Source organism: Lampris incognitus, chromosome 5, assembly GCF_029633865.1.
Source record: "Lampris incognitus isolate fLamInc1 chromosome 5, fLamInc1.hap2, whole genome shotgun sequence".
Classification (NCBI taxonomy): Eukaryota; Metazoa; Chordata; class Actinopteri; order Lampriformes; family Lampridae; genus Lampris; species Lampris incognitus.
The window spans coordinates 44038625-44065295 of record NC_079215.1 but is presented as its reverse complement, the minus strand read 5'-3'; the positions used below and the strand labels follow the sequence as shown (position 1 = coordinate 44065295).

At 44.1% G+C, this 26671-nt stretch overlaps 1 protein-coding gene across 1 annotated transcript in view; it reads left to right on the top strand.

The window, feature by feature from the left end:
- The window catches only part of dnah6 (dynein, axonemal, heavy chain 6), a 197577-nt gene extending 181441 nt beyond the window's left edge, over positions 1–16136 (top strand). Inside the window, exons 71-79 of the mRNA XM_056280529.1 lie at positions 7109–7228; positions 7603–7724; positions 8892–9021; positions 9817–9944; positions 12380–12565; positions 13280–13352; positions 14122–14276; positions 15121–15343; positions 16033–16136. Of these exons, the coding sequence (XP_056136504.1) occupies positions 7109–7228; positions 7603–7724; positions 8892–9021; positions 9817–9944; positions 12380–12565; positions 13280–13352; positions 14122–14276; positions 15121–15343; positions 16033–16136 (1241 nt within the window). The remainder of the gene's footprint in view (positions 1–7108; positions 7229–7602; positions 7725–8891; positions 9022–9816; positions 9945–12379; positions 12566–13279; positions 13353–14121; positions 14277–15120; positions 15344–16032) is intronic.
- The last annotated feature ends 10535 nt before the right edge of the window (positions 16137–26671 follow it).

Here is a 26671-nt window from a genome sequence, read left to right as displayed (position 1 = left end):
TCTAGCAGTGGTTACCAGATATTGCGATAACAAGGGTCACACTAAATCAGTAAGATCGAATTAATTTTCTTTTGTGTCCTATTAATTTACATACATTTTGCACAAATAAAAATTTGTGTGTATGTGGAGCACAGATCTTTTGGTGTGCGGAATCTAGACAGGGACACAAGCAACAACAGTAAATACATAAATGGATAAATGCTCATTACGAAAATGAACTGGCATTCGGGTGTTTTTATTTTTGCTAAGTGGCACGGGACAGCCAAAAGGTTACAGACCCCTGAGCTATACCATGGAACACAGTCATCAACAAGTGGATGAAATATGGCACAACAGTGACATTACCAAAAACAGGATGTTCCAAAAAATTGATTAGAAGACGAGAAGAAAACTGGTCAGGGAGGCTGCCAAGAGGCCTATGGTAACATTAAAAGAGTTGCAGGAATATATGTGACAACAAGCTCCCGTATTCTTCATGCAAAGTGCTTGGAAGTTTGTGAACCCTTTAGAATTTTCTGTATTGCTACATAAATATGACCTAAGACATCATCAGATTTTCACACAAGTCCTAAAAGTAGATAAAGAGAACCCAATTAAACAAATGGGTTTTACACGAAAATAAAATCTGATGTTTTATGTCATATTTATGCAGAAATATAGAAAATTCTAAAGGGTTCACAAACTTTCAAGCACCACTGTATGTCTGGGCTATAGGGTAGGGTGGCAAGACGGAAACCTTTTCACACAAAAAATGACATCCAAGCCTGGCTAAATTTTGCAAAAAGATACAGCCAATCTCCTAAAACCATGTGGAAAACATGTGTTATGGTCTGATGACACCAAGGTTGAACTTTCTCGCCATATTTCCAAAAGGTATGTTTGGCACAAAAACAACACAGCGCATCAGCAAGAGTACCATACCCACAGTGAAGCATGGTGGTGGCAGCATCATGCTTTGGGACTGCTTTTCTTCAGCCAGAATTAGGGCTTCAGTCAAGGTGGAGGAATCATGAATAAATCCAGATACCAGTCGATTTTGGTGCAACACCTTCAGGCATCTGCTAGAAAGCTAAAGATGAAGAGGAATTTCACCTATCAGCACAATGACCCAATGCATACATCAAAACAAAGGAATGACTTCGCCAAAAGAAAATCACCATTTTGAAATGGCTCAGCCAGACCTGAATCTGATAGAAAATCTGTGGGGTGACCTGAAGAGAGCTGTGCAAAGGTGATGTCCTCACAATTTGATGGATCTAGAATGTCTTTACAAAGAAGAATGAGAAAATATTGCCAAGTCAAGATGTTCCAAGCTGATATACCCTTAACCAAGAAGACTTGAGTGCGGTGATAAAATCAAAAGGTGCTTCATCAGAGTATTAGTTTGCACTCTTTTGCAACCAGGTTATTGTACGTTTACTATTTTTTTCCCTAAAAAGTTTCAGTTTGATTTTCACTTGAATTTTATAGGTTGCCATTTCACATTAAAGGTTAAAAAAAAAAAACTTCCCAGTTTAGATAGACTGTGGCCCCATCTGGGATTTAAAACTGCCAGAATCTGGGAAAATTTTTGGAATAGGCTACAGATATCAAACCTTTTTTTTTAACCTTTGGGTCTACTCTGGACAACGCTCGAGTCAACAGCAACCATGGAGAGAACGGCTTGGTCGGGTGTCTGCGGGTAGGAAGCCAGATGTGGGTATGTGTCCTAGTCGCTACACTAGCGCCTCCTCTGGTCGGTCAGGACACCTGTTCGAGGGAGGAGGGGGAACTGGGGGAATAGCGTGATCCTCCCACACGTTACTTACCCCTGGTGAAACTCGTCAATGTCAAGTGAAAAGAAGTGGCTGGTGACTCCACATGTATCGGAGGAGGCATGTGGTAGTCTGCAGCCCTCCCCAGATCGGCAGAGGGAGTGGAGCAGCAACCGGGACGGCTCAGAAGAGTGGGGTAATTGGCTGGATACAACTGGGGAGAAAAACGGGTGGCGGGGGTGGGGCATTTCAAGAAAAAAAAATTGTTAAGTGGATTTATCTATAATTGATTTAGTACTAGGACTAACAGTGAGACTAGTTCTGGAAATAAAACCAAATGTCACTTCCAACCATCGTCGCTGCTAGTATTTAATTTTTAAATCATGAGGTCCTGGAACACCAAGTGAGAGGTGGCGATCCAGCGAGTTGTCTGTAAAGGAAAAGCTCAAGGAACGGATCACAACATCGGTGCAACAAACACGTTAAACACCAAAGTAGTGTTATACTGTCATGACACAATCAAATCTTTAACATTATTAAACAGCTGTTGTACCAAAGACTGATTGAAATTATATAACTTTCATTGCAAATCTACAGTAAATTTGTTCCAACGATGCAGCACAAATACCCAGATGCTTGGCATGCCACGCATGATCCACAAACCAGAGTCCACTCCAGTATATGGATCATTACCATTAACTGGAGCCATTTAAGAGCAAATTAATGGACATTCAGACAGAAATAAAAACAAGAGTCAACAGTTACAATTGCTTTTGACCATCGCAATCCATGCGTTGAATTTCAGTCGCAGCGCAATTCACTTTGACAGAAGCATTTAGTTCACAGACGCCTGTTGCGTGGCTAATGTGAACTACACACAACAGATACAGTGCATCTGGAAAGTATTCACACCCCTTCACTTTCCCCACATTTTGTTATGTTACAGCCTTATTCCAAAATGGATTAAATTCCTTTTTTCCCCTCATCACTCTACACACAATACCCCATAATGACGAAGCGAAAAAGGTTTTGTAGAAATGTTTGCAAATTTATTCAAAATAAAAAACTGAAATATTGCATGTACATAAGTATTCACACCCTTTGCTATGACACTCAAAATTGAGCTCAGGTTCATCCTGTTTCCACTGATCATCCTTGAGATGTTTCTACATCTTGATTGGAGTCCACCCGTAGTAAATTCAATTGATTGGACATGATTTGGAAAGGCACACACCTGTCTATATAAGGTCCCACTGTTGACAGTGCATGTCAGAGCAGAAACCAAGCCATGAAGTCAAAGGAATTGTCTGTGGATCTCCGAGACAGGATTGTATCGAGGCACAGATCTGGGGAAGGGTACAAAAAAATGTCTACAGCTTTGAAGGTCCTGAAGAGCACAGTGGTCTCCATCATTCGTAAATGGAAGAAGTTTGGATCCACCAGGACTCTTCCTAGAGCTGGCTGCCCAGCCAAACTGAGCAATCGGGGGAGAAGGGCCTTGGTCAGGGAGGTGACCAAGAACCCAATGGTCACTCTGACAGAGCTCCAGCGTTCCTCTGTGGAGATGGGAGAACCTTCCAGAAGGACAACCATCTCTGCAGCACTCCACCAATCAGGCCTTTATGGTAGAGTGGCCAGACGGAAGCCTCTGCTCAGTGCACATGACAGCCCGCTTGGAGTTTGCCAGAAAGCACCTAAAGGACTCTCAGACCATGAGAAACAATATTCTCTGGTCTGATAAAACCAAGATTGAACTCTTTGGCCTGAATGCCAAACATCACGTTTGGAGGAAACCAGGCACCTCTCATCACCTTGCTAATACCATCCCTACAGTGAAGCATGGTGGTGGCAGCATCATGCTGTGGGGATGTTCTTCAGCGGCAGGAACTGGGAGACTAGTCAGGATCGAGGGAAAGATGAATGGAGCAAAGTACAGAGAGATCTTGAGGAAAACCTGCTCCAGAGCGCTCAGGACCTCAGACTGGGGCGAAGGTTTACATTTCAACACAACAACGACCCTAAGCACACAGCCAAGACAACGAAGGAGTGGCTTCGGGACAAGTCTGTGAATGTCCTTGAGTGGCCCAGCCAGAGCCCAGACTTGAACCCCATTGAACATCTCTGGAAAGACCTGAAAATAGCTGTGCAGCAACGCTCCCCGTCTAACCTTACAGAGCTCGAGAGGATCTGCAGAGAAGAATGGGAGAAATACCCCAAATATAGGTGTGCCAAGCTTGTAGCTTCATACCCAAGAAGACTTGAGGCTGTAATCACTGTCAAGGGTGCCTCAACTAAGTACTGAGTAAAGGGTGTGAATACTTATGTACATGCAATATTTCATTTTTTTATTTTTAATAGATTTGCAAAAATTTCTACAAAACCTTTTTCGCTTTGTCATTATGGGGTATTGTATGTAGATTGATGAGAAAAAAAAGGAATTTAATCCATTTTGGAATAAGGCTGTAACATAACAAAATGTGGGGAAAGTGAAGGGGTGCGAATACTTTCCGGATGCACTGTACACCAGTCCACCCCCATCCTTGTAGAGAGATGGGACAACTCAATGTTTTGCAGCGATAAAAATAGAGGGGGTAAAAAAACAAAATCAGCAATTGGCTTCATAATATTTACCCCAAAGTTCAAAAAGTACAAAAATATAAAATATATACATATATATAAAAAAGGATATATAAGCTTGAAGGAAAGGTGACACTATCAAAAGCAGTGCTGAAAAAATGCACAAAATGGGACAGTCTAAACTTGGAGGAGTGCCCAGTGCTTGGTTTTAAACAGTTTTCTGTTAAGTTACAATGCTTTCACATTTTACTGACTTTGTTCAAGACATGTTTACCATTCTCTAACAAGGTATTGCATATCAGATTTTGATTAATCCTTTTTAAAGATCTTTATTTGAGAGTGTTGAATGAGACTTGTGTAGGCTAGAAGCACATAGATGTAGGACCAATACGGACTTTACACTAATCTCCGTCAGTACAGACTAAAGGTATTACTAGTATACAGACTTTTTACATTTAAACATTAGCTTTGGATAGGCCTACAAGGCCTTCATTTGAAGATCTGGTACTCTGCTTGTTTTCTGACACATTGAGATTTTCCTCTTTTTACACCCACTGCACTTTTGGTGTGCAGATTATGCTTCTTTGCTATTGGTAGCATTTTCAATAAAATACTTCAATATCTAACAATGAGCATGTTACAGACATGCTCACTGGAAGGTTTATATAGGGAGGTTTTACTTTAAATTGATTTTTTTATAAAATATGTTACAAAGATGTTAACAACATACTTATGAATAAACTATGAATATTGACAGATGCTTTCTTAATTTATCAAATCATATGTTAACACAATAATGAAAAATACATCTGCATGTAGTTACAAATGTAGTTACTGATATCGAGTGGAGCTGATATCAGCTCAGTGTAGTGAACTGTAGAAGAAATTGAGAAGTCATCATGAATATTTTAAAAGCCGAACAGACATTCGCTGTAAATTCCACTCAATACAATGGAAGCAAATGAGGCTTGTTGATTGCGTTCACGCCATTACACACATAATAGGCTATATTATTTGTGAAGTGACAGTTTGGTTATATTGGACACTGCAGAAAGTTATTATTAGAAGTGTAATAAAAACATATTTGGTTGCCTACCAACACAGGGATCGCTGGTTCGAATCCCCGTGTTACCTCCGGTTTGGTCAGGCGTCCCTATACATACAATTGGCTGTGTCTGCAGGTGGGAAGCCGGATAGGGGTATGTGTCTCGGTCGCTGCACTAGCGCCTCCTCTGATCAGTTGGGCGCCTGTTTGGGGGGGAGGGGGAACAGGGGAATAGCGTGATCCTCCCACACGCTACGTCCCCCTGGTGAAACTCCTCACTGTCAGGTGAAAAGAAGTGGCTGGCGACTTCACATGTATCGGAGGGGGCATGTGGTAGTCTGCAGCCCTCCTCAGATCAGCAGCGAGGGTGGAGCACTGACCGGGATGGCTCAGAAGAGTGGGGTAATTGGACGAGTACAATTGGGGAGAAAAAAAGGGGGGGGGGAATTTAAAGAAAAAAAGAGAAACATATTTGTATATACACTACCGTTCAAAAGTTTGGGATCACCCAAACAATTTTGTGTTTTCCATGAAAAGTCACACTTATTCACCACCATATGTTGTGAAATGAATAGAAAATAGAGTCAAGACATTGACAAGGTTAGGAATAATGATTTGTATTTGAAATAAGATTTTTTTTACATCAAACTTTGCTTTCGTCAAAGAATCCTCCATTTGCAGCAATTACAGCATTGCAGACCTTTGGCATTCTAGCTGTTAATTTGTTGAGGTAATCTGGAGAAATTGCACCCCACGCTTCCAGAAGCAGCTCCCACAAGTTGGATTGGTTGGATGGGCACTTCTTGCGTACCATACGGTCAAGCTGCTCCCACAACAGCTCAATGGGGTTCAGATCTGGTGACTGCGCTGGCCACTCCATTACCGATAGAATACCAGCTGCCTGCTTCTGCTCTAAATAGTTCTTGCACAATTTGGAGGTGTGTTTAGGGTCATTGTCCTGTTGTAGGATGAAATTGGCTCCAATCAAGCGCTGTCCACTGGGTATGGCATGGCGTTGCAAAATGGAGTGATAGCCTTCCTTATTCAGAATCCCTTTTACCCTGTACAAATCTCCCACTGTTGCACTGCTGTGCGCTGGGGGAAACGATATTTCGTTTCATTTCATGTACAACAGTACATGAAATGAAATCACAAATAAAGAATTCCTGATTCCTGATTTTAAAACGAGCATACACATCTCTATGAATGCCTGTACACCCAACCTGAAACTGTTATATTACAATGATGTGTCATTTTTTTCCAGTTGGAGCCAGTTCAATTTCTTCGTTTTTCAGATGACACTAAAAACTGCCAACCAATAACATATTAAGTTTTATTCACTTGATCGGCTAAACACATTGCCCCATTGGCAGAGCTGCAGAGAGCAGAGACCTTTGGGAGCACTAGAATACCTTCAAATATGTAATAGCTTCTTGAAAAACAAACTACAGTTTATTGTTAAATCACCACTGCCTACTCAGACAAAAGCTCATGTTCGGTTTTTCTCAGTTGCACGTCCATTTTTGAGAGCAAGTGCGAATAAAATGCTCGCACTTTGTGTGGGATCTTCACAAATATGTAGCTGCCAGAGCACAACATGGTCCAAAAGCTGCCAGTCCGGATCTGGCAGGACCATACACAAATACAGCAGTGCCACTTCTGTGCAAAATTACAGAAACAGAGGTGCTCCAAATGGCCATTAGTTTGTAAGGGTTTGTTCCTGTCTTCTCAGGTGAGATCACCTATGGAGGCAGAGTGACAGACGCCTGGGACCAGCGCTGCCTCAGGACCATATTAAAACGCTTTTTCTCTCCTCAAACACTGGAACCCGCCTACACCTACTCCAGCTCAGGTACCATGCTAATTGCCAGCTCTGTGTGTGTGTGTGTGTGTGTGTGTGTGTTCATATGCATGCATGCACATATATGCATTTTTGCACATATTTAAAGTTGCACTTAACAGGAATTTGATCTGGTGGGATAGTCAACATAAAGAATGCCCAAGGAAATTAACTTGGTTAACTTCTTAAAAGTTAACTATGATTAAGTTCTAAGAGTCTATACAACACTATATGATAGCATCTAATAGTACCTGGCTACCTAGTAAGAAACACCCACACAAAGTATTTTTCTTATGTGGGTTCTACTACTTGCAGATGAAGCACTATTTTGTTGTCATTTTGATTTATAAACTGATTTTTGTTTTTGTTTATTCTCTGAATGCCAGGCATATATTACGCTCCAGAGAAGGACTGTCTTGAGCAATATAAGAAGTACATTGAAGGCCTGCCCATCATCGATAATCCTGACATCTTCGGCATGCACGAGAATGCAAGCCTAGCCTTGCAGGTTAGGAGCAATAATAAACTCATGTGCAGTAATGCAGATCAAGTAAAAAAATATGGCACGAGTAGAAAAAGAAGAATCTATGAAAAGTACCCCTCTCAATCTTAAGACAAGCAAGACTTGGCCAATTATGCATCTTGATATCTTAGTGAAGGCTATTTCTTAGGCAATGTGGCATCCATTTACAAATATGATTTGACTGTAGATTTAACTGCCTGCTCATATATTTGCAGTAATTGAACCAAAACACTCCAGTGATCCTGATGTCATGATACATTTTTCTTCATGTTTTCTTTTTTTTTTTTTTTGGATTTCCCCCCCTTTTTCTCCCCAATCGTACCCGTCCAATTACCCCACTCTTCCAAGCCGCCCTGGTCGCTGCTCCACCCCCTCTGCTGATCCGGGGAGGGATGCAGACTATTACATGCCTCCTCCGATACATGTGGAGTTGCCAGCCACTTCTTTTCACCTGATAGTGAGGAGTTTCACCAGGGGGACGTAGCGTGGGAGCATCACACTATTCCCCCCAGTTCTCCCTCCCCCCTTGAACAGGCGTCCCAACTGACCAGAGGAGGCGCTAGTGCAGCGACCAGGACACATACCCACATCCAGCTTCCCACCTGCAGACATGGCCAATTGTGTCTGTAGGGATGCCCGACCAAGCCGGCGGTAACACGGGGATTCGAACTGCCGATCCCCATGTTGGTTGGCAATGGAATAGACCGCCACGCCACGCGGACGCCCTTTCTTCATGTTTTTAATACTTTTTTTCCCTTTTACTTTGGCTCTTGGCAGAATATGTAGTCAAACGCAGTGGAATTAGGCAGATCTACTGGTAGTTGAAGGGTTTCATTCCAAAAGGTAGATATTAATATTTTGCAAACAAAGGCCCTTAGAGTGAGGTAAGATTCCGTTTTTTTTTTTTTTTTTTTTTTACTTACAGAGTTTTAGTTTTAAGTTCTGGGTATCACACTTTTTAATGATATAGCAGTTACTTGGCTGTGTAATCCTCTTCAAAGTTCAACAAGCCATTATTTATGTACTTATTGACATTAAATCAGTGACAATTATTTGATTGTATACTCATTTAAAAGTAGTCATATTTAGAACGCTTAAGGTATAAAATGTAAAATCTCATGGAGGCAGTGTGTTTGTGTTGTTAATCCACAGCGGCAGGAAACTGTGACTTTGATCAACACCATCCTGGAGGTTCAGCCTCGATCGTCAGCCCATGCTGGAGCTAAAAGCAATGACGATATTGTTCAGGAGTTGGCCGATTCCATTTTGTCTGCAATTCCTGGTACACACAAACACACACAGACCAACCATTATAGCCGTCATTCTTTCTTTCTTTTTTTTTTGGTTTTCCCCCTTTTTCTCCCAAATCGTACCTGGCCAATTACCCCACTCTTCCGACCCGTCCCGGTCGTTGCTCCACCCCCTCTGCTGATCCGGGGAGGGCTGCAGACTGCCACATGCCTCCTTGTGGAGTCACCAGCCACTTCTTTTCGCCAAGGGGACGTAGCACATGGGGGGATCACACTATTCCTACCAGTTTCCCCTCCACCCCGAATAGGTGCCCCGACCGACCAGAGGAGGCACTAGTGCAACGACCAGGACACATGCCTACATCCAGCTTCCCACCCGCAGATACGGCCAATCTGTAGGGACACCCAACCAAGCCAGCAGTAACACAGGGATTCGAACTGGCGACCCCTGTGTTGGTAGGCAATGGCATAGACCGCTACACTACCCGGATGCCCATGGCCGTCTTTCTTTATCATAATTATATGCAAACATTTTTCAGCTCAATATTTTTTGCAGTATCTTTGGGGGTTCTTCTCTCCTTCCTGTCTGATTTTCCTGTCTGCTACCCTGTTAGCCTGCCTCACCGAAGCCTCCTTATCTGCCTGCACCCCAGTGTGCCTGCCTGCCTGTCTGTTTGCCTACCTGCTTGTTCAAGTATCTCTTCACCTGGATGCCTGCCTGTCCGTCTAAGTGCCTCTTTTTATCTGTTTACATGCCAATCTACCTGTGTGTCCACCCGCCTGCTCACCTATCTATTTAAACCACCTGCCTGTCTGTATGTGTGCAGAGCATCTGCAAATGGATGAGGCGGTGGAGACTCTGTTTGTCCGAGACGAACGTGGACGCCTCAACTCCCTCACGACTGTCCTAGACCAGGAGGTAGAACGCTTCAACAACCTTCTGAGGGTGCTCAGGGTGAGGAAACACAAACACACACCTTTGACAAATAGTCTACAATCGTGTGCAGATATGGATGCCACTGGTACTTTAGTTCCTCTGTGTATCCAACAATACTCAGCACAACAAGCACGAAACCGCCCAGACCCACAGCGCAGCTGTACTGCATGTGTAGGTGCAGCAAGGTAGTGTTTAATGAGAAAGGGAGCAAAAGCAGATGTCCTTCTCAGGTCATCCATGAGTGAGTCGGTGACCACAATTTGCCACAAATAGCCCAACGGTGGCAGTTGCAGTTGCACATGCATCCTAGCAGTGGCGATCACATCCTACCAAACATCCCACTCAGGTTGTCAGTGAGTGTGTAATTGAGTCAGTGAGGGACTGACCACAACTTGCAACGCCAAAGCATGGTGGCAGTTGTGCGCCTGCTGTGGGAAAAAGAAGATCCCAGCATGAGAATAACTCAGTTTTTGTTTTTTTGTTGTTTTTTTTTAAAAAAGGTTCTGGAGAGGGTTTATTGTCATAAATTATGCTCTTGCAAAATGATTTACAAACAAAAAACATTCGACACTGTACCAGTAATTTTCTTTCCTAACAACTAGTATGGGCATTAGACCTGGAGGTTCAGCTGTTAGAGCGTGAGTGTCTGTAATAGAACTCAATTTCCCCTCGGGGATAAATAGGGTATTCTGATTCTGATTCTGATGACCTAAAAGACACACAGGGTCAGTCAGGGTCCATACTGGTTTGTGTATTCTATGTAGGGATATCCATTATCTTAACTTTGCCAACAAAGCCCATGGGTCTATAGTGAACACTCGCAGGTTATGTCAAGTGTCAAAAGATATGTCCTGTCCCCTTTCTGCCTGCTCCCTCCCTCAGATCCCATCCTCTCCCTGACGTGCTTCATCTATCAATCAATCAATCAATCAATCAATCAATCAATCAATCAATCAATCAAGTTGCATTTTATATAGTGCTTTTCTAGCTGCAACAGCCACTCAAAGCACTTTACATCCATCCATCATTATCTTAACCGCTTATCCTGCTCACGGGGATGCTGGAGCCTATTCCAGCAGTAATTGGGCGGCAGGTGGGGAGACACACTGGACAGGCTGCCAGGCCATCACAGGGTCGACACACATACACCCATTCATTCCTAGGAACAATTTAGTATAGTCAATTCACCTGACTTACATGTCTTTCGACTGTGGGAGGAAACCGAAGCACCTAGAGGAAACCCACGCAGACACAGGAAGAACATGCAAACTCCACACAAAGCACGACCCGGGAGACCCATCAAGGTTGGACTACCCCGGGACTTGAACCCAGGACCTTCTTGCTGTGAGGCGACTGCGCTTACCACTGTGCCGCCCAACGCTTTACATTTCTGGTCAAATCTGAATTTCAGACACCTGTTATAATAGAACACAAGCCATTTTCTGTACAATCGCTACCTATTTTGTATGCGTAAGGCCACCGAAATGTGATTTACAATGATTAACTTCTTCACACGTGTATTACAAAAAGATTTGACATAGGCCGTTTGAGACTATTGACATTAAGCAGACCAGTGACCGACCTTAGTCAGTATGCAGATAATGGATTGTCGACAGCAGTGGAATGGTCACCAGAAACTACAAAGTTATTTTCCGGCACCTAACATTACCATTTCCATTATTACCCCGTGGGAATGAATCAGAGCCTCTGAATAGCACACAGGCTTTGCATATCAACACGGCCAAATGGTTTTCCGTGTTAACTGTTCGAATAGATTTAATCATTTCAACACATGTCAGGCTAATCACATGCATAAAAATCGGTTGTCCCTCAACAAGTCAAACAGACTTGTTTACTAATCTACTTATTCATCATTCATCCTTCCATTACCATGAGCTGAGATCTATCCCTTTTTTTTGAATTTTTTTCTCCCCAATTTGTATTCGGCAAATTACCCCACTCTTCCGAGCCATCACAGTCACTGCTCCACCCCTTCTGCCGATACAGGGAGGGCTGCAGACTACCCTATGCCTCCTCTGACACATGTGGAGTCGCCAGCCACTTCTTTTCACTTGACAGTGAGGAGTTTCACCAGGGGTAAGTAACGTGTGGGAGGATCACGCTATTCCCCCCAGTTCCCCCTCCCTCCCGAACAGGCGCCCAACCGACCAGAGGAAGCGCTAGTGCAGTGACCAGGACACATTTCCACCTGCAGACACGGCCAATTGTATCTGTAGGGACGCCCGACCAAGCCGGAGGTAACACGGGGATTCGATGATCCCTGTGTTGGTAGGCAACAGAAAAGACTACCACGCTACCCAGACGCCCCCTATCCTTTGTTTTTTTTAATCAACCAAAGGTGTTCTATGCAAAATCTTCTTTAATCTGATCCTGCTGCCTACTTTGTTCTTTTTTTTTGTTTTTTTTTCCCATGCTTGTTTGTCTTCCCCCAGATGTCACTGAACACATTGCGAAAGGCCATAGAGGGTCTGGTGGTGATGTCAGAAGAGATGGAGCGAATCTATAACAGCTTCCTCAATAACCAGGTGCCGTCGCACTGGGCCAGCTCTGCCTACCCCTCTCTCAAACCACTGGCCTCCTGGGTCCGAGACCTGGCCCTCAGGACCTCCTTCATACAGGTTGGGAGCAACAGACAATGAAACACACATTCTCGACACACACATAAACATACAAACACACACAAATATATACAGTCTCTTTGAAGTATGGGCTTGCAATTACACAAATGTGGGGGAAAAAAATCTGAAACAATTTGTTCTATTTAAGTCCATTAAAAAGAACCAGAATCCATCACAGAGGAGTTCCAGCATACGGTAGGTATTATGGTAATTGGATAAAATTCCTCAAGAGGTTTGGTATGCTGTATGCACAGCACCGCACGCACACACACACACACACTTCCTCAGCCCAATACTTATTTTTACAAGCTTAGATGCTAGTGTACATGAGAAACCCACGTGTGTCATTTGACTCCCAAACAGATAGAGGGATGGGGGTGGGGGTATGTTGAAATAGCCATAAAGAGAAAGAAAACTGCATACACCTCTTCTCCTCCCTCCTCTCTCTTCTCTTCCCAAGCTATTGTGCGTCTTCCACTACCTGTTTCTGTTTGTGGTTTTTTTCCTGTTTTTCCACTCTCTTCTCTCTGTATTACCTTCTTTTTCTTTTTGTCATTTCCCCTTTTCAGTGCTTTCATCTCTATTTCTCTCACTTCCATATCAATGCCTCTGACTCAAGCTTTTTTCTTGAGTGTTGTGCAATTTCCCATAATTCACACACACACCACCTCAACCCTCTCCCACTTCTTGTCTCTTTTTGTCATACCTCTGTAGAGCTGGATCACCCGAGGTCAGCCTAAATCGTTCTGGATCTCAGGATTCTTCTTCCCTCAAGGTTTTCTTACTGGTATGATGACATTTCAGCAGTGCTTCCAAAAGCTTTTTTTCAGGACCCGACCTGGGTTACAGACCTTGTTCACATGGGGCCCCACATCTAACAAAGTAATAGCAGGTTTTACTGAGCAATTGGAAAGGAGCAAAACATTTGAGTGCGGTGCTGAAAATATTTCAGACCCCCCCCTCCCCATTTCTTTCAAGTATTCATCGAGGTAATTATGTAATTACATTTTTAAAATCCTGGGAAACAGTTGAAACTGACAATGGTATATTCTCACTAAAATGATAGATCCAAGGGTGTCCAGGAAACGTAGCGGTCTATTCCGTTGCCTACCAACACTGGGATCCCAGTTTGAATCCCTGTGTTACCTCCGGCTTGGTCGGGCATCCCTACAGACACAATGTGCCATGTCTGCGGGTAGGAAGCCGGATGTGGGTGTGTGTCCTGGTCGCTGCACTAGCGCCTCCTCTGGTCAGTCGGGGCGTCTGTTCGGGGGGTGGGGGGTAGTGTGATCTTCCCACATGCTACGTCCCCCTGGTGAACCTCCTCACTGTCCAAGTGAAAAGAAATGGCTGGCGACTCCACATGTATCAGAGGAAGCATGCGGTCATCTGCAGCACTCCCCGGATCGGCAGAGGGGGTTGAGCAGCGACCAGGACGGCTCGGAAGAGTGGGGTAATTGGCCGGATACAATTGAGGAGAAAAGGGGGGTGGGGAGACGTCTTAAAATGATACTCTGAAATGTGTGTTTATATGTTCTATTCCTGTTGGCTTTTAGGGGCACTACAGAACCACTCGAGACGTTATAACCTGCCCATTGATGAGCTCAACTTCCGCTTCAACATGGTTCCGGCCTACAGGGACCAGGGAGCAGTTTATGAAGCTGAACTCAACCTGCCATCCCGCAGTGCTAAGATGGACATGGATGAGGAGGTGCTGAAAGTAGTTATAGACAGAAAACATCCATCCATTATCCAAATCGCTTATCCTGTTCTCAGGGTCACAGGGATGCTGGAGCCTATCCCAGCAGTCAATAGGCAGCAGGCGGAGAGACACCCTAGACTGGCCGCCAGGCCATCACAGGGCAAAAACACTATTTATCTATTTTTTCCCCTGTTTGTGTGGCACTGCTGCATTGCCTGCTACAAGAATAGCAACACCACCGTTAAAAAATGTTAAAGTAAAATACCGTAGGAAGAGTTGTGCAGCTCTTTGAAACAGTAAGTAGCACCATGGTACCATGTAAATGTTTCAGAATCAGTGTTGTTCCTACTGAGGTTCACAAGTTTTTTTTCTTTCTTTTTTTTTAACACTCGCTTACAATAAAACTTATTTGGACAAAAACAAGGACAGCTATCAAGTCAAAGTAAATATTAGTATATCAAAATCCTACCACGGCACCGTCAAGTAATGGTTTTCCCACACATCTGTAGTATTCTTCTTGTTTACCACATACCTAAATGTAAAGAGAAAAAGCCATGGGGGGTACGAGAAATCTCTTGACAGGGTTCAACACTGCCAGTGGGTGCATGCAAATAGCTCTGGAGCCATGGAAACAACCATTTATCTTGGTCTAGGCCACAAGAGGAAGAGATTTAGTTTTGATACCTTAAGTGCAATTGCCAGTGAAAATCATAATTTAACTGACTATAGATATTTTTAATTGGTGGAAATAATTACTATTTTATCACTGTATCTGCATGTTTGCAGATACAACTTCTACTCTCGAATCCATCCGTAACCAATCAACTTTCCATTTCAACTGTGGTTCTCACAGCTGCCAGAGCCAGAGGATGGTGTGCTGGTGCATGGCATGTTCATGGATGCCAGCAGGTGGGATGACGTCAACATGGTGATGGAGGACGCGTTGCCTAGGGTGATGAACACCATGCTTCCTGTTGTTCACTTTGAACCCCAGCAGAACTATGTTCCAGAGCCTGAGCTCTACCCGGCTCCACTCTATAAGACCTCAGCCAGGGCCGGGATTCTTTCCACTACGGGTACATACTAGATCCATGGAAGAACACACAACTCAACAGAATAATATGGTACCACTTTACAATAAGACTACCCTTATAGAGGGTTTATGAATGGTTTATTAATTGGGTTGTGAACACTTTATAAGTCATTAATAAGCTGTTATAACAAATTAGATAAAAATGGCAACAGTGACATGTTGCTTGCCCAATAGTGAGCCCACATTTATCTGTACTGTTAAGCCTCATACCTCATTGGTTATTTAGCTAGCAACTAGCAAGATCTGAGATTTAATTGAATAGATTAAAAAAAAGTGCAGCAGTAACTTGATCTTGCCAAATAGTGAGCCTGCATCAATGTATGAAAACTGTCATAACTTTATAGTTGTTTATAAAGTGTTTACAGTATAATTAATAACCTAATTATAAAAAATGTATAAATACTTTATAAAGGTAGTCTTATTGTAAAGTGGTACCAACAATATTAACATTGTTTTATATTTTAGGTATTTAACTGAGACTGATTCAGGTTTACTTGCATTGAGTGAATCAGGGTTGTCATTGCCTTGTCATATACAGTAACAGACAAATATTAGCTACTTTTAGAGATAGAGCCAGCGATGTGTTTTAGTGATGAACAAGCCCCACTGACCACCCACTATAATTTGTATATTTCCCCTTATTCCTCCTTCTAATGTCTTCCTCATCCCCAGGTCACTCTACTAACTTTGTGGCGATGGTGATGCTTCCGTCCAAGCAGCCCAGCGACTACTGGATCTCCAAAGCCTCTGCTCTGCTGTGCCAGCTTAGCGAGTGACCCCCGCCCAACTACAACACAAAAATAAGTTGACCTCGAAAATTGGATGCAAGATGTTGTATTTGTTTCAAATGTAGAACAATAAACACCTTTGAGTTCACTTGCAGACTAATACATCCACATATCTCATGCCCTCATCCATATTCAGAGAGATTGATATCAGCCATAATCGACAACAAAGCCCTCTCCTGTTGGCACTCGATGAAAGCGGTGTAGTACATCCAAATCTTTGAAGTGAGGCATCAAGATTATGCGTTCCATCTCCATGGTATAAACACCATATATTTAGACTCTCCTACTGGAGGGCTGCGTTTGTGCCATGCTCTAACTCACCGCGGTGTCAAATCAGAATGTGCTTACTGAATCCTACAGTATGCATCTAGCCTCGGGGGGAATAGAGAGATGGATGCACAACAGATGGGCAAATTGGCAGGCAGTTGAGTGGACAGACAGAGGGATGGAAAGATAAATAGAGAGGTGAATGGATCAGTAGAAATCCACATGAATATAAATGGTCCAGAGGGACAAAAAAAACATAGGGAAAGCAAGTAAAGTTGCTCATCAGATGATAAAATGGTTCCACAACACCCCAACACATATCAGCAGCCTATTTGCGTCACTTAGGGTATTCACTGCAAAAAGCATAAAATACGGCTTTAAAAACACTGCTGCAAAATACACCCGGTGTGAGATTTGGGAAGGGTGCGCACATACACACACACACACACCTGTTCTGCGTGCATGAGTGACATTGAGTTTGGGGTGCTCTTTAGTGGTGACTGGTTCTTTCATTCTGACAAAACAGATTTTTGTCAATCAGAATACAGCTCCAGGAGAAGCCAGAGGGACTGGATTTTTTCACAGTGCATTTACTTGATTGGCACCTGTCAGTATAAAATGAGAATTCCACCAAACATGACAGAATAGTGTTAAAGCTGCCGTAGGTATCTTTCTTTTGAGTAAATATTGAGCAGACAGAAACCACTTTTTTTTTCCAGGACATGTTTGACCAATCTGCATTCTAGACCATAATCACAAGTCTGACAGCTCGTCACTACATTTAAAACTTTTGGAGAAGCTTCTGGCTGACATTCTTGCCTCTCCCTCCATCAGTTCATTTCAAATTGGCTCCACTTTCATGACGGGAGAGCACATATGTACCAAAACATTAATAACAACATAACAGAAAAAACAAACAAATAACATTAACGATCTGCAAACATTAACAATACGTATAATGGAAAATAATATAGTGCACAGGCTAACGAGGAGGTTCATGAATTCAGCCATTTAATTCAGTTTATGAAAATACAGGATAACATTGATGGTCCCAGCCAGTGGCACTGTACAGGGGGTCTAACATGGGGCCAGAAATCCCTGGCCTTATGTAGACCCCCTGTATAAACTGATCCCAGTTTATAACGACGGTGAACTGGTAGAAAGTGTGCAGTAGACAGAGATGGAGTTGCGGACAGTCATTTTGACAGTGCTTTTCTCTCTATCATCCCCTCTCCTCATATTGTTTTTCGCCCTCCCTACTGTTTCTTTTTATCTCGCTCTCTGACACACATTTCGGTAATGCATGTGTATACGCTCCCATGTACTCTATTCTAGACCACCAATTTGACCAGTCATGTTTGTGCAGGTCAAAGAGCTTTACCAGATAAAGAATTTGTATGCAACAAAAACTGTCCTAAATCTGTAAATGGTGATAAGATGTGTGGCTTTGTAGGGGCTTAACAACACATTTCTTTGGTACATTGATGGTGTTGTCCGAGAGATCTCTTTTCAAATAGGATTCAACTAATCTCACCTCCAGAGAAGCTGGATAAGCCATTGTATTATGAAACGATTATTAACATTTCTCTTGTTGCAATGTACTGTATCTATGACATAAGTGCAGCAAAAAGATAGATTCGGCATTGGTTTAAGACCTTGCTGGGTATCTTAGCTATATTTTGTTGTCATGAGCAACCTCCACTGACCTTCTAACACCAATATTTAACCTCATTTCCCTGACTTACACATTATGAAGAACTGTGGATGTGGCACTCTGTTTTTCTGGGCCGGGGATGTGATGAACAGCGGTGTAGGGGACATTGGATTGTATGCTGCAGTCACTTTGATGACAGATTAACAATGTTTTATCACCTCAAAAAATACACACCTAACCCCCATGGATTAAGGCAAGAGTACAAGGACAGGGTGAAAATTAAAAATAGATGAGTACAAAGACACACAATTGATAGCTGGATTTTGATAGGTGAGCAAAGGAAATGAGACGAGGTGGGACCAGAGTCAAAGACAACCATAACTGATAGCTGTGTGACCATGGGTATGAATGATAACAGAGATGCTTGATTTCAAAAAGGTGCCAATTGGGTGGGGGTTAGCTTGAACATGCCCTGAGTGAGTAATGGGATTTAAGTAGTGCAGACAAGGGTAGTCAAAGAAAAGCAGAATGAAAGGATAAGAGAAAAAAAAACGGATATGACCATGTTGCAATGTTCTTTGTCTGGGGTGGTTTGATTGACAACAGTCAAATGGATTAAGTATGTTACTTCCAGTCAGCACGAAACAAAACATTTGTTCCTACATTCCTACAGATATGTAAAGTGTCCGGCTAGAGGAGATGACCCATGACTAGTAACCACACTGTCAAAACAACATTACAAAGTGCTTAACAAAAGTAATAAAACCAGACCAGGCAAAAATAAGAATAAGACCAAATAAGTAGGAATAAAAATAAAAACAGTATAAATAAAATATCAAAACATTTGCAAAAGCTTTCACAAGGAGAAAAGTTTGAAGAAGAAACTTAAAAGAAGCTAGAGACACAATTTGTCTGAGTTCAATAGGAAGAGAGTTCCATAGTGTGGGGGCTCTAAAGGTCATTAAATTCCTTTTTAGTTAATTCAGACTGCTGATGAGCTGCATCGTTTGTCACCACATGAACGATCACTCAGTTGGTGGAGGACGGGAGTTAGCGCAACAGTCCCGGGAGCTTATCCAGGATATCAGGAATGGTGGCTCCAGGAAACAGTGTGTGGCTGCATTGAAACAACGGTTGTTCCTGAGTATGGAATCCCCAACTATTAATGTGGCTGGGGGAAAAGGGGGGTGGAGAGATGTCCGCTGTGGGTTCTCATGGCAGGAGAGTGCATGATCCACACTGTTTGTTGAAATCGCTGACTGAGGATGGGGTGTCCAAGCAAGTGAGTGTTGTGGTGAGGCAGCGACATCAGCACTGAGTATGGATTTCCCTGCTGGCTCAGGGCAAGGAAGACTTTGAGCGCATGTAATCACAGCCTCTTTCAGGATCTTATGATGGGAAGAGGAGGTCATAACGCAGGATGAGGGCTGTTGTTTGGGCTTCACAGTGGGATGGTGAACCACCTGAACACAGCTAGCCACTAGTGGTGGGGAAGCTACAGTGTCAGCAGGTGCCATTTTTGCAGATGGGTCCAGATCAAGACGTGCCGGAACCACAGGGACATTAGCTGGGTGGACTGGAGTGTCGTCAGACAGGGTCGCATAGCAGTTTGATAGGCTTAGGCAAGGGGGTGAGGCAGCCCCATCCATGTCTCTCACTACTTCAGCCCAAGATGACTGGTGGTTTGGTGTCGAGGAGGAGGAAAGTCATGACAAGTGGAGGGGGTCCCACAGAACTTTTTCCTAGATGGTTGCACTGAGAGAGGCCATTTGTTTGGACTAACCAGAAGCTATGTCCATCAGAAAGCCATCAAACAGCCTCTTCAACATCAGTGATCTTTCTGTTTGCTTTCTTGGGTAGCACACAGTCCTCACAGGGCAAAGTTAGCATAACTGTTTTAGTTAGCTTAGCCACAGGCTAAAAACAAGCCACATACAGGCCCAGCATGACAGACTCAGAAGCTTTTGGTCCGTTTGCTATGTATTATAGCAAACCTCCATAGTGAGGCAGTCCTCGGTCTACACTGCAGGAGCTTTCTCTGGGAGCTACAACAGTCAGGCCAATGTGGCCGCCTGGCTCCAGACCTGGACAAGTGCTCCAAAAGATAGGGAGTTTAATCACATTAGACTGGAACTAATTTAGAGTATGTCAATGTGGCATAGAAAACAAATGGTTTAAAAAGAGCAGTGGTCGTTCCTTTCCACCTCATAGCCAGCTATGCTTCAACATGCTGAGGTTCAACCAGATATTACAGAACAGTTGCCAAGTTAATGTGAGGTCCCGCATGAAGACCAGAGCTGTGTGAGTGAGTGTGTGTGTGTCCATTCTCTTGGGTGGCTAAGTGGGTTTGACCACAGGGTAGGGTGTTTGGTTTACATCATACTGACTCCACCTCGATCTCTTCCATCTGACAACGCGATGGCTACGCCACTGAACTGAGAAAAAAATTACATCAAAAATGCCCACCTAATCTTTTTGGTTTTCAATCCGATCCTTGGATATCACCAGCAGTGACAGCTGGTGGTGATATTGGGTGGGTGGGCTAACAAATATAGTATACCCATCTAAAGTTCACACTGCAGCAACAGCAACATAACATCTGAGATACCAAGTTAGAGCAAAGACACTACATACCGTGTTATAGTAAGTGCTCTATCTACAACAACATGATAGAGAAGAATGGCCTGCTACCAAAAAAAAACCCACACCATTTGACTATTTTGCTCTGTACACATTAGCACGTCATTTTTATCAAGAACATATGCAAGAATGATTGAATGATAGGCTACATGATAGAACAGAATGCCGAATCATGTAGCCTACAATGTTAGAAAAGGGCTCACCCAAGGATGCACAACAAAATGTGTCCCAGCTGAAACGACTCCCAATAAATACTGTCACTGTTTTTATAACAACTGTTTTGCAACACATTGTGTCAAACATATCCCGAATAAACAATTTGGTGAGCACAGCAAAATAACGGTCATTATAGAAGAGAGACAAGCAATATGTAGACAGGAAGGCTAAACGTGTCTGATGGTCTTTTAAGAGGTTTATAGGCTTGGGCCTACCTTATCTGAAGAGAAGCTCACATCGACGACCTTTCTGGGATACAAACGGGTTAATCACCATGTCACTTAAGTCCGGTGATTTTTGGATGAAGTTCTGCTCAATAGACAGCATAGCCAGGGCGTTCAGCCTATCCTGTCCCATAGTACTTCGGAGGAATGATTTGATCCTCTCAAGTGTACTGAAACACCTCTCTGACTCTGCAGATGTCATGGGCTTGTGATGGCTATTTGCGTTAATTTAACTTTCAGAAAAAGTGCTCTGAATATTGTTCTCAGATTGTTCCCTGAGCACAATCACGCACTGGCTTACACATGCCACATCGGTTGTCTCATCAGCTTGCATAGCCACAAATGGTGCCTGCGATATTTCATCGGCCAATTTTTATCAAAAAACAGCCAACATACAATCAAGCAACTCATTTTGGTTTGTCTTAGACGTGTACTTGGCAACCTGTGTGTTTGACAGGCGATCGGCTAACCGGCTATCCAAAAGAGAGAACTGGTCAACGAGGTCAGAAACCCGCCCTGTTGGAGTGAAGTCGGAGATTCGCCGGACCCCCACAGAGCTCGCTCATGTGCCCCACAAAATGTAATACAGTCCACAATCCGTGATAACGAATGCCTGTTTTTCTTTACCAGCTCATCGTGTCTCTGTGTGTTATTTGAACATCGTTTGGACTATGTGTCCCAAGTCTATTCACTTCCATTTTTTTTCTCCAAAGACGTTGAAGAAAATGGATGAGAAAGGAAATAATCCACCTCGTTCATGCTAACGCCCGCGGCCGCCATTGCCACAGTCGCTCACGCCCCCCATTCTTCGTCGTCTTCTTCTTCTTCTAGATTAATGGCAAATTGCAACCAGATGGAGCCTTACCGCCACCTACTGTTGCAGTAAAAACTCCTTCATTTATATCCTCTCCACCAGTCCAGTATCCCTGAGAAAGATGAAGATAACGTCCAAGGACATCATTTCCAGCGTTCCCCGCTAAAATTGATTTCAGGTCCATGTGCACAATTCCGTTTTGTTCCAACGTTGTTTTCAGTATGATTCTCTCTCTTGCATATGTTGGGCAAATAAAAAATACACGTTCCACTGTCTCTGGTTGGTGGCAGACATCACAGTTCCCAGTTTGATGTTTCCCGATGAGTTGCAAAGATGAATTTAGTCTAATATGCCCTAATCCTAACCTGCTAATGATGTTATGTTCTCTCCTGCTCTTCCCCCAAGTCCTTTCTACTCCTACTTCCTGCTGGATCCAGTACAGATGTCGTCCTTTCACACTGTTGTCCCATAATTTCTGCCTTGATTTTGTGTCTAATGAATAATTTTGTTTCCACTTTACTGATTGGTACTGACAGTTCTACATGACTTGCTCTTAAACCGTTTTTGGCCAGTTGATCCACGGTTTAATTTCCCCAAATACATATGTAACCCGCACTTTGCGTTCGGCCGTCGTCTCCCTACACGCCCTGGGACTTTGCGTTGTGTTTGTTGTAGTATGATGTTTGCGTGGAAAAGGAAGGAGGCGGAGGCTTGGGATCGTGGCTGAGACCTGGACACTTTACTGGCACTCGCTTACACTTCACCTCTCATCAATCAGCTGGCCGCTGGCCTCCTCATACTCACAGCTTCCGGCAGACAAACAAAAAACCATGTATAATCTGCTCAAATAATACTGCATCCTGCGTTATATGCTATGCTAATGCTCAACAGGCTAGCCAACACTTTTTGTCACATTTCTCTTGCCAAATACAATGTTCGACATCAAACTTTAACTAGGTTATAAGCAAACTTGTCTATTAACACCACAGAATAAACAGTTAGACAATATGTGCGATATAAATCAATATTTTTATGATAATGCAGACCGCCAGTAACACTGCTCACCTTCCGGCAGACAAACAAAAAACCATGTGATCAACGTAGCCTTTTGCCCGGGACAAGACTTAGGGGTACGGTGTTGCAAGAGGGACAAACATCGCCATTTGCGGCATTCCCAGGGGAACATACAGCGTAACAGTGCCACCCTGTGGCGGATTTACATTACTACCTTACATCTACCCCTTCTTTAATTGATGGCGTCCCAGCCATCAAACCAAACAAAACAAAACAAATAACACTTATGAGCATAAACATTAAAACAGATCACACTGAAAGTGACGTATTAATACCATGAGTTGCATATGAAATGTAGATGTGTAAATGCAATCAAAGTAAATAAACCATTAATAAAACTTGTTTTTTTTTTCGTGGATTATACGTGCCTTGCTACTCTCTCTGCTATGGCCCTCTGCCACAATGTCCAGCCCCTCTCTATCTTCTGCTGTTCCTCTTTTGATCTCACCACCTGTGACTCGTAAGACAGTTTCTTCGGGGGACGTCGAGTTCTCTGTGGGTTCCTCCTCAGGCTGGGGCCATCAAGTGCGTTGGTGTCACTGACATTTAAGTCCTCTTCCCCCCCTTGACTCACTTTTTCGGCTTCCTCCCCCATTACCTCCATGCCATCCACCTCCCAGTCCCCCATGTCAGACTCAACTCCTGCACTTGTTGCTGCACCAGCCCGCTCCACCGGAAGAAACATACACTGTGTAAGAAGGTTGCGGTGAACCACTCTCTCTTTTTCACCATCCTCTGTTCGGACCACATACACAGGTATACTGGGTTGTTTCTTCACCACAATGTATGGGCGTGACTCCCATCTGTCTCCCAGTTTCTGCCGTCCCTCCACATGACATATTTTGACCAAGACTCTGTCCCCTGGGCTGAAACCTTGACTCTTTGCCTTTTGATCATAGTACCTTTTCTGCTGCTCTTTTGCATGTCGTGAGGCCTGGTTAGCCTGAGTATAAGCTTCCGACAGACAGTCATGCAGTGTCTGGACATATTCACTATACTCACATGGCTCTTTGGTGGTAGAAAGCCCAAAAATCAGGTCGACTGGGAGTCGTGGATGTCTACCAAACATTAGGTAATACGGTGTGTACCCAGTAGAGTCATGTTTGGTGCAGTTATACGCATGTGTCATTGCATCCACATACTCATGCCAGTGGGGTTTCAGGTGAGGCTCTAGTGTCCCCAGCATGTCCATGAGAGTCCGGTTGAACCTTTCGGTGGTGCCGTTACCCTGGGGGTGATAGGGGGTTGTGTGTGTCTTAGTGACACCAGTACACTTACACAGCTCTTTCACCACAGCACTTTCAAAATTACGCCCCTGGTCTGCATGTAGTTTTGCTGGGAATCCAAACCGACAGAAAAAGTTCTTCCACAGTACCTTCGCCACTGTACAGGCTTTTTGGTCTTTAGTGGGATAGGCCTGGGCGTACCGGGAGAAGTGGTCAGTGACAATAAGCACATTTTCTATGCCTCCCTTTGATTTCTCCAGAGTCAGAAAGTCTACACACACAAGTTCCATAGGAGCGCTGCTGTGAATACTGACCAGGGGAGCCCTGAGGCCTGCAGTCGGAGTCTTTCTGAGGCAGCACCTTTCACACTGCTCACACCAAGCCTTGATTTCCTGGAACATCTTAGGCCAGTAAAATCTCTCCCTTATCATCTGCAGCGTTCTCTCAAACCCTAAATGCCCTGAGTCATCATGAAGTGCAGTCTTGACAGATGTGTGAAATCTCTCTGGTAGTACCAGCTGCTCTACTACTCCCCTTTGACAGTCTTGGACCTGACGATACATTATTCCATCCCTTACTAATAACCTCCGCCACTCTTTTAAGAGAAGGCAAACCTGCCTGCCACCACCAATCCTCTCGCTGCGGCTCGGTTTTTGGTTCACACTTTTAAAGTGCAAAACGGGACCGATTACAGCATCCTCTTTTCGCCCTGCACGAATCTCCTGTTTTGTCAATGCAGGTAGAGAGTCCATCCCCACATCTTGATAGGATTCACCGAGCGTGTGTGACAGAGGTTCTTGATGCTCAGGTCCCTCTGAAGCGGAGCTTTCCAGTTGTTTGGGAGATTGTTCCTCTACACACCTTTGTACTTTGGCTGATACAAGCTGAGGGCAGGTTTGCAGGACTTGGGTGACCTCCTGGTTAGACAGCCGGGAGAGGGCATCAGCGTTCGCATTATTCTGTCCCCTTCGATACTGCACATCAAAATCAAATGCTGACAGCCGAGACACCCACCGCTGACCTGTAGCATCCAATTTTGCAGACGACATGACATACTTGAGGGGGTTATTGTCTGTCTGGACTGAGAACTTGCGCCCATATAGATGGTCATAGAACTTGTCGGTCACTGCCCATTTTAGAGCGAGGAACTCTAGTTTGTGTGCAGGATACCTCGTCTCTGCTGGGCTCAAGCCTCTGCTGCCATAAGCTATGACTCTCTCGACTCCGTCCTGAACTTGGGCTAATACAGCACCAAGCCCCTCCCCCGAGGCGTCAGTCTGGAGCAGAAAGGGTAGGCTGTAGTCTGGATAGCCTAACACTGGAGCAGTTGTCAATCTTTCTCTCAGTGACTGAAAAGCCTCCTCACACTCATCAGTCCAGACAAAGGGTGGGTCAGGCACTAACCTCTTCTTCCCCCCTCTCCGTTTCTTTCTAGGGTCACCAGAGGTAAGGCGGTACAGGGGCGCGGCCAAGGTAGAGTAACTGCACACAAACCGCCTGTAATATCCGGTGAATCCCAGGAACTGAAGCACCTCTTTACGATTCGTGGGCCTCGCCCAGTCCTTGACTCTGCTGATCTTCTCTGGGTCTGTCCTGATGCCCTCCGCAGACACCAGGTGACCCAAGTAGTGCACCTCCTTTCTCACAAGCTGACATTTGGAAGGCTTCAACTTCAAGCCATGCTCCTTCAGTCGATCGAACACCAGCTGCAGCCTCTCCAGATGCTCATCAAAGGTTTTAGAGAATATGATCAGATCATCAAGGTAGATCAGGAGATGGGTGAAGTTCAGATCGCCAAAACACCAGGTCATGAGTCTCTGGAAGGTGGACGGAGCGTTTTGAAGGCCGAAAGGCATTCTGTTGGCTTCAAACAGCCCCATGGGAGTACTGAATGCTGTTTTGTGTTTGTCCTGCTCCGCCACCTCTACCTGCCAGTATCCAGATGTGAGATCAAGTGTTGAGAAATACTTTGCTTGACCCAGAGCCTCCAGGGCCTCCTCTATTCTGGGCAGTGGAAATGCATCTCTTGTGCTGCAGGCGTTAAGCCTTCGGTAATCGATGCATAATCTTAGTGATCCGTCTTTCTTGGTAACAATCACTACTGGCGAAGCATATGGACTCTTACTAGGCCTGATAACCCCTGCTGTTTCCATTTCTGTCAGCAACTTCCTCACATCCTGCCACTGTGAAGGGGGAATCTTGCGGTACGGGAGTCGAAAGGGCTTTGAGTCGACCAGGGGGATTTCGTGCTGCACTGTTTTTGTGTGGCCGTAGTCCATTGAGTGCTGTGAGAACACCCCCATATTCCTCTCCACAAGCTCTTTTAGGAGGGCGCGCTGGCGCTCATTCTCCACTCCTGCCTGACTTATGTCCACCCCACCACAGCTCACAACTTGGTGCAGACACCG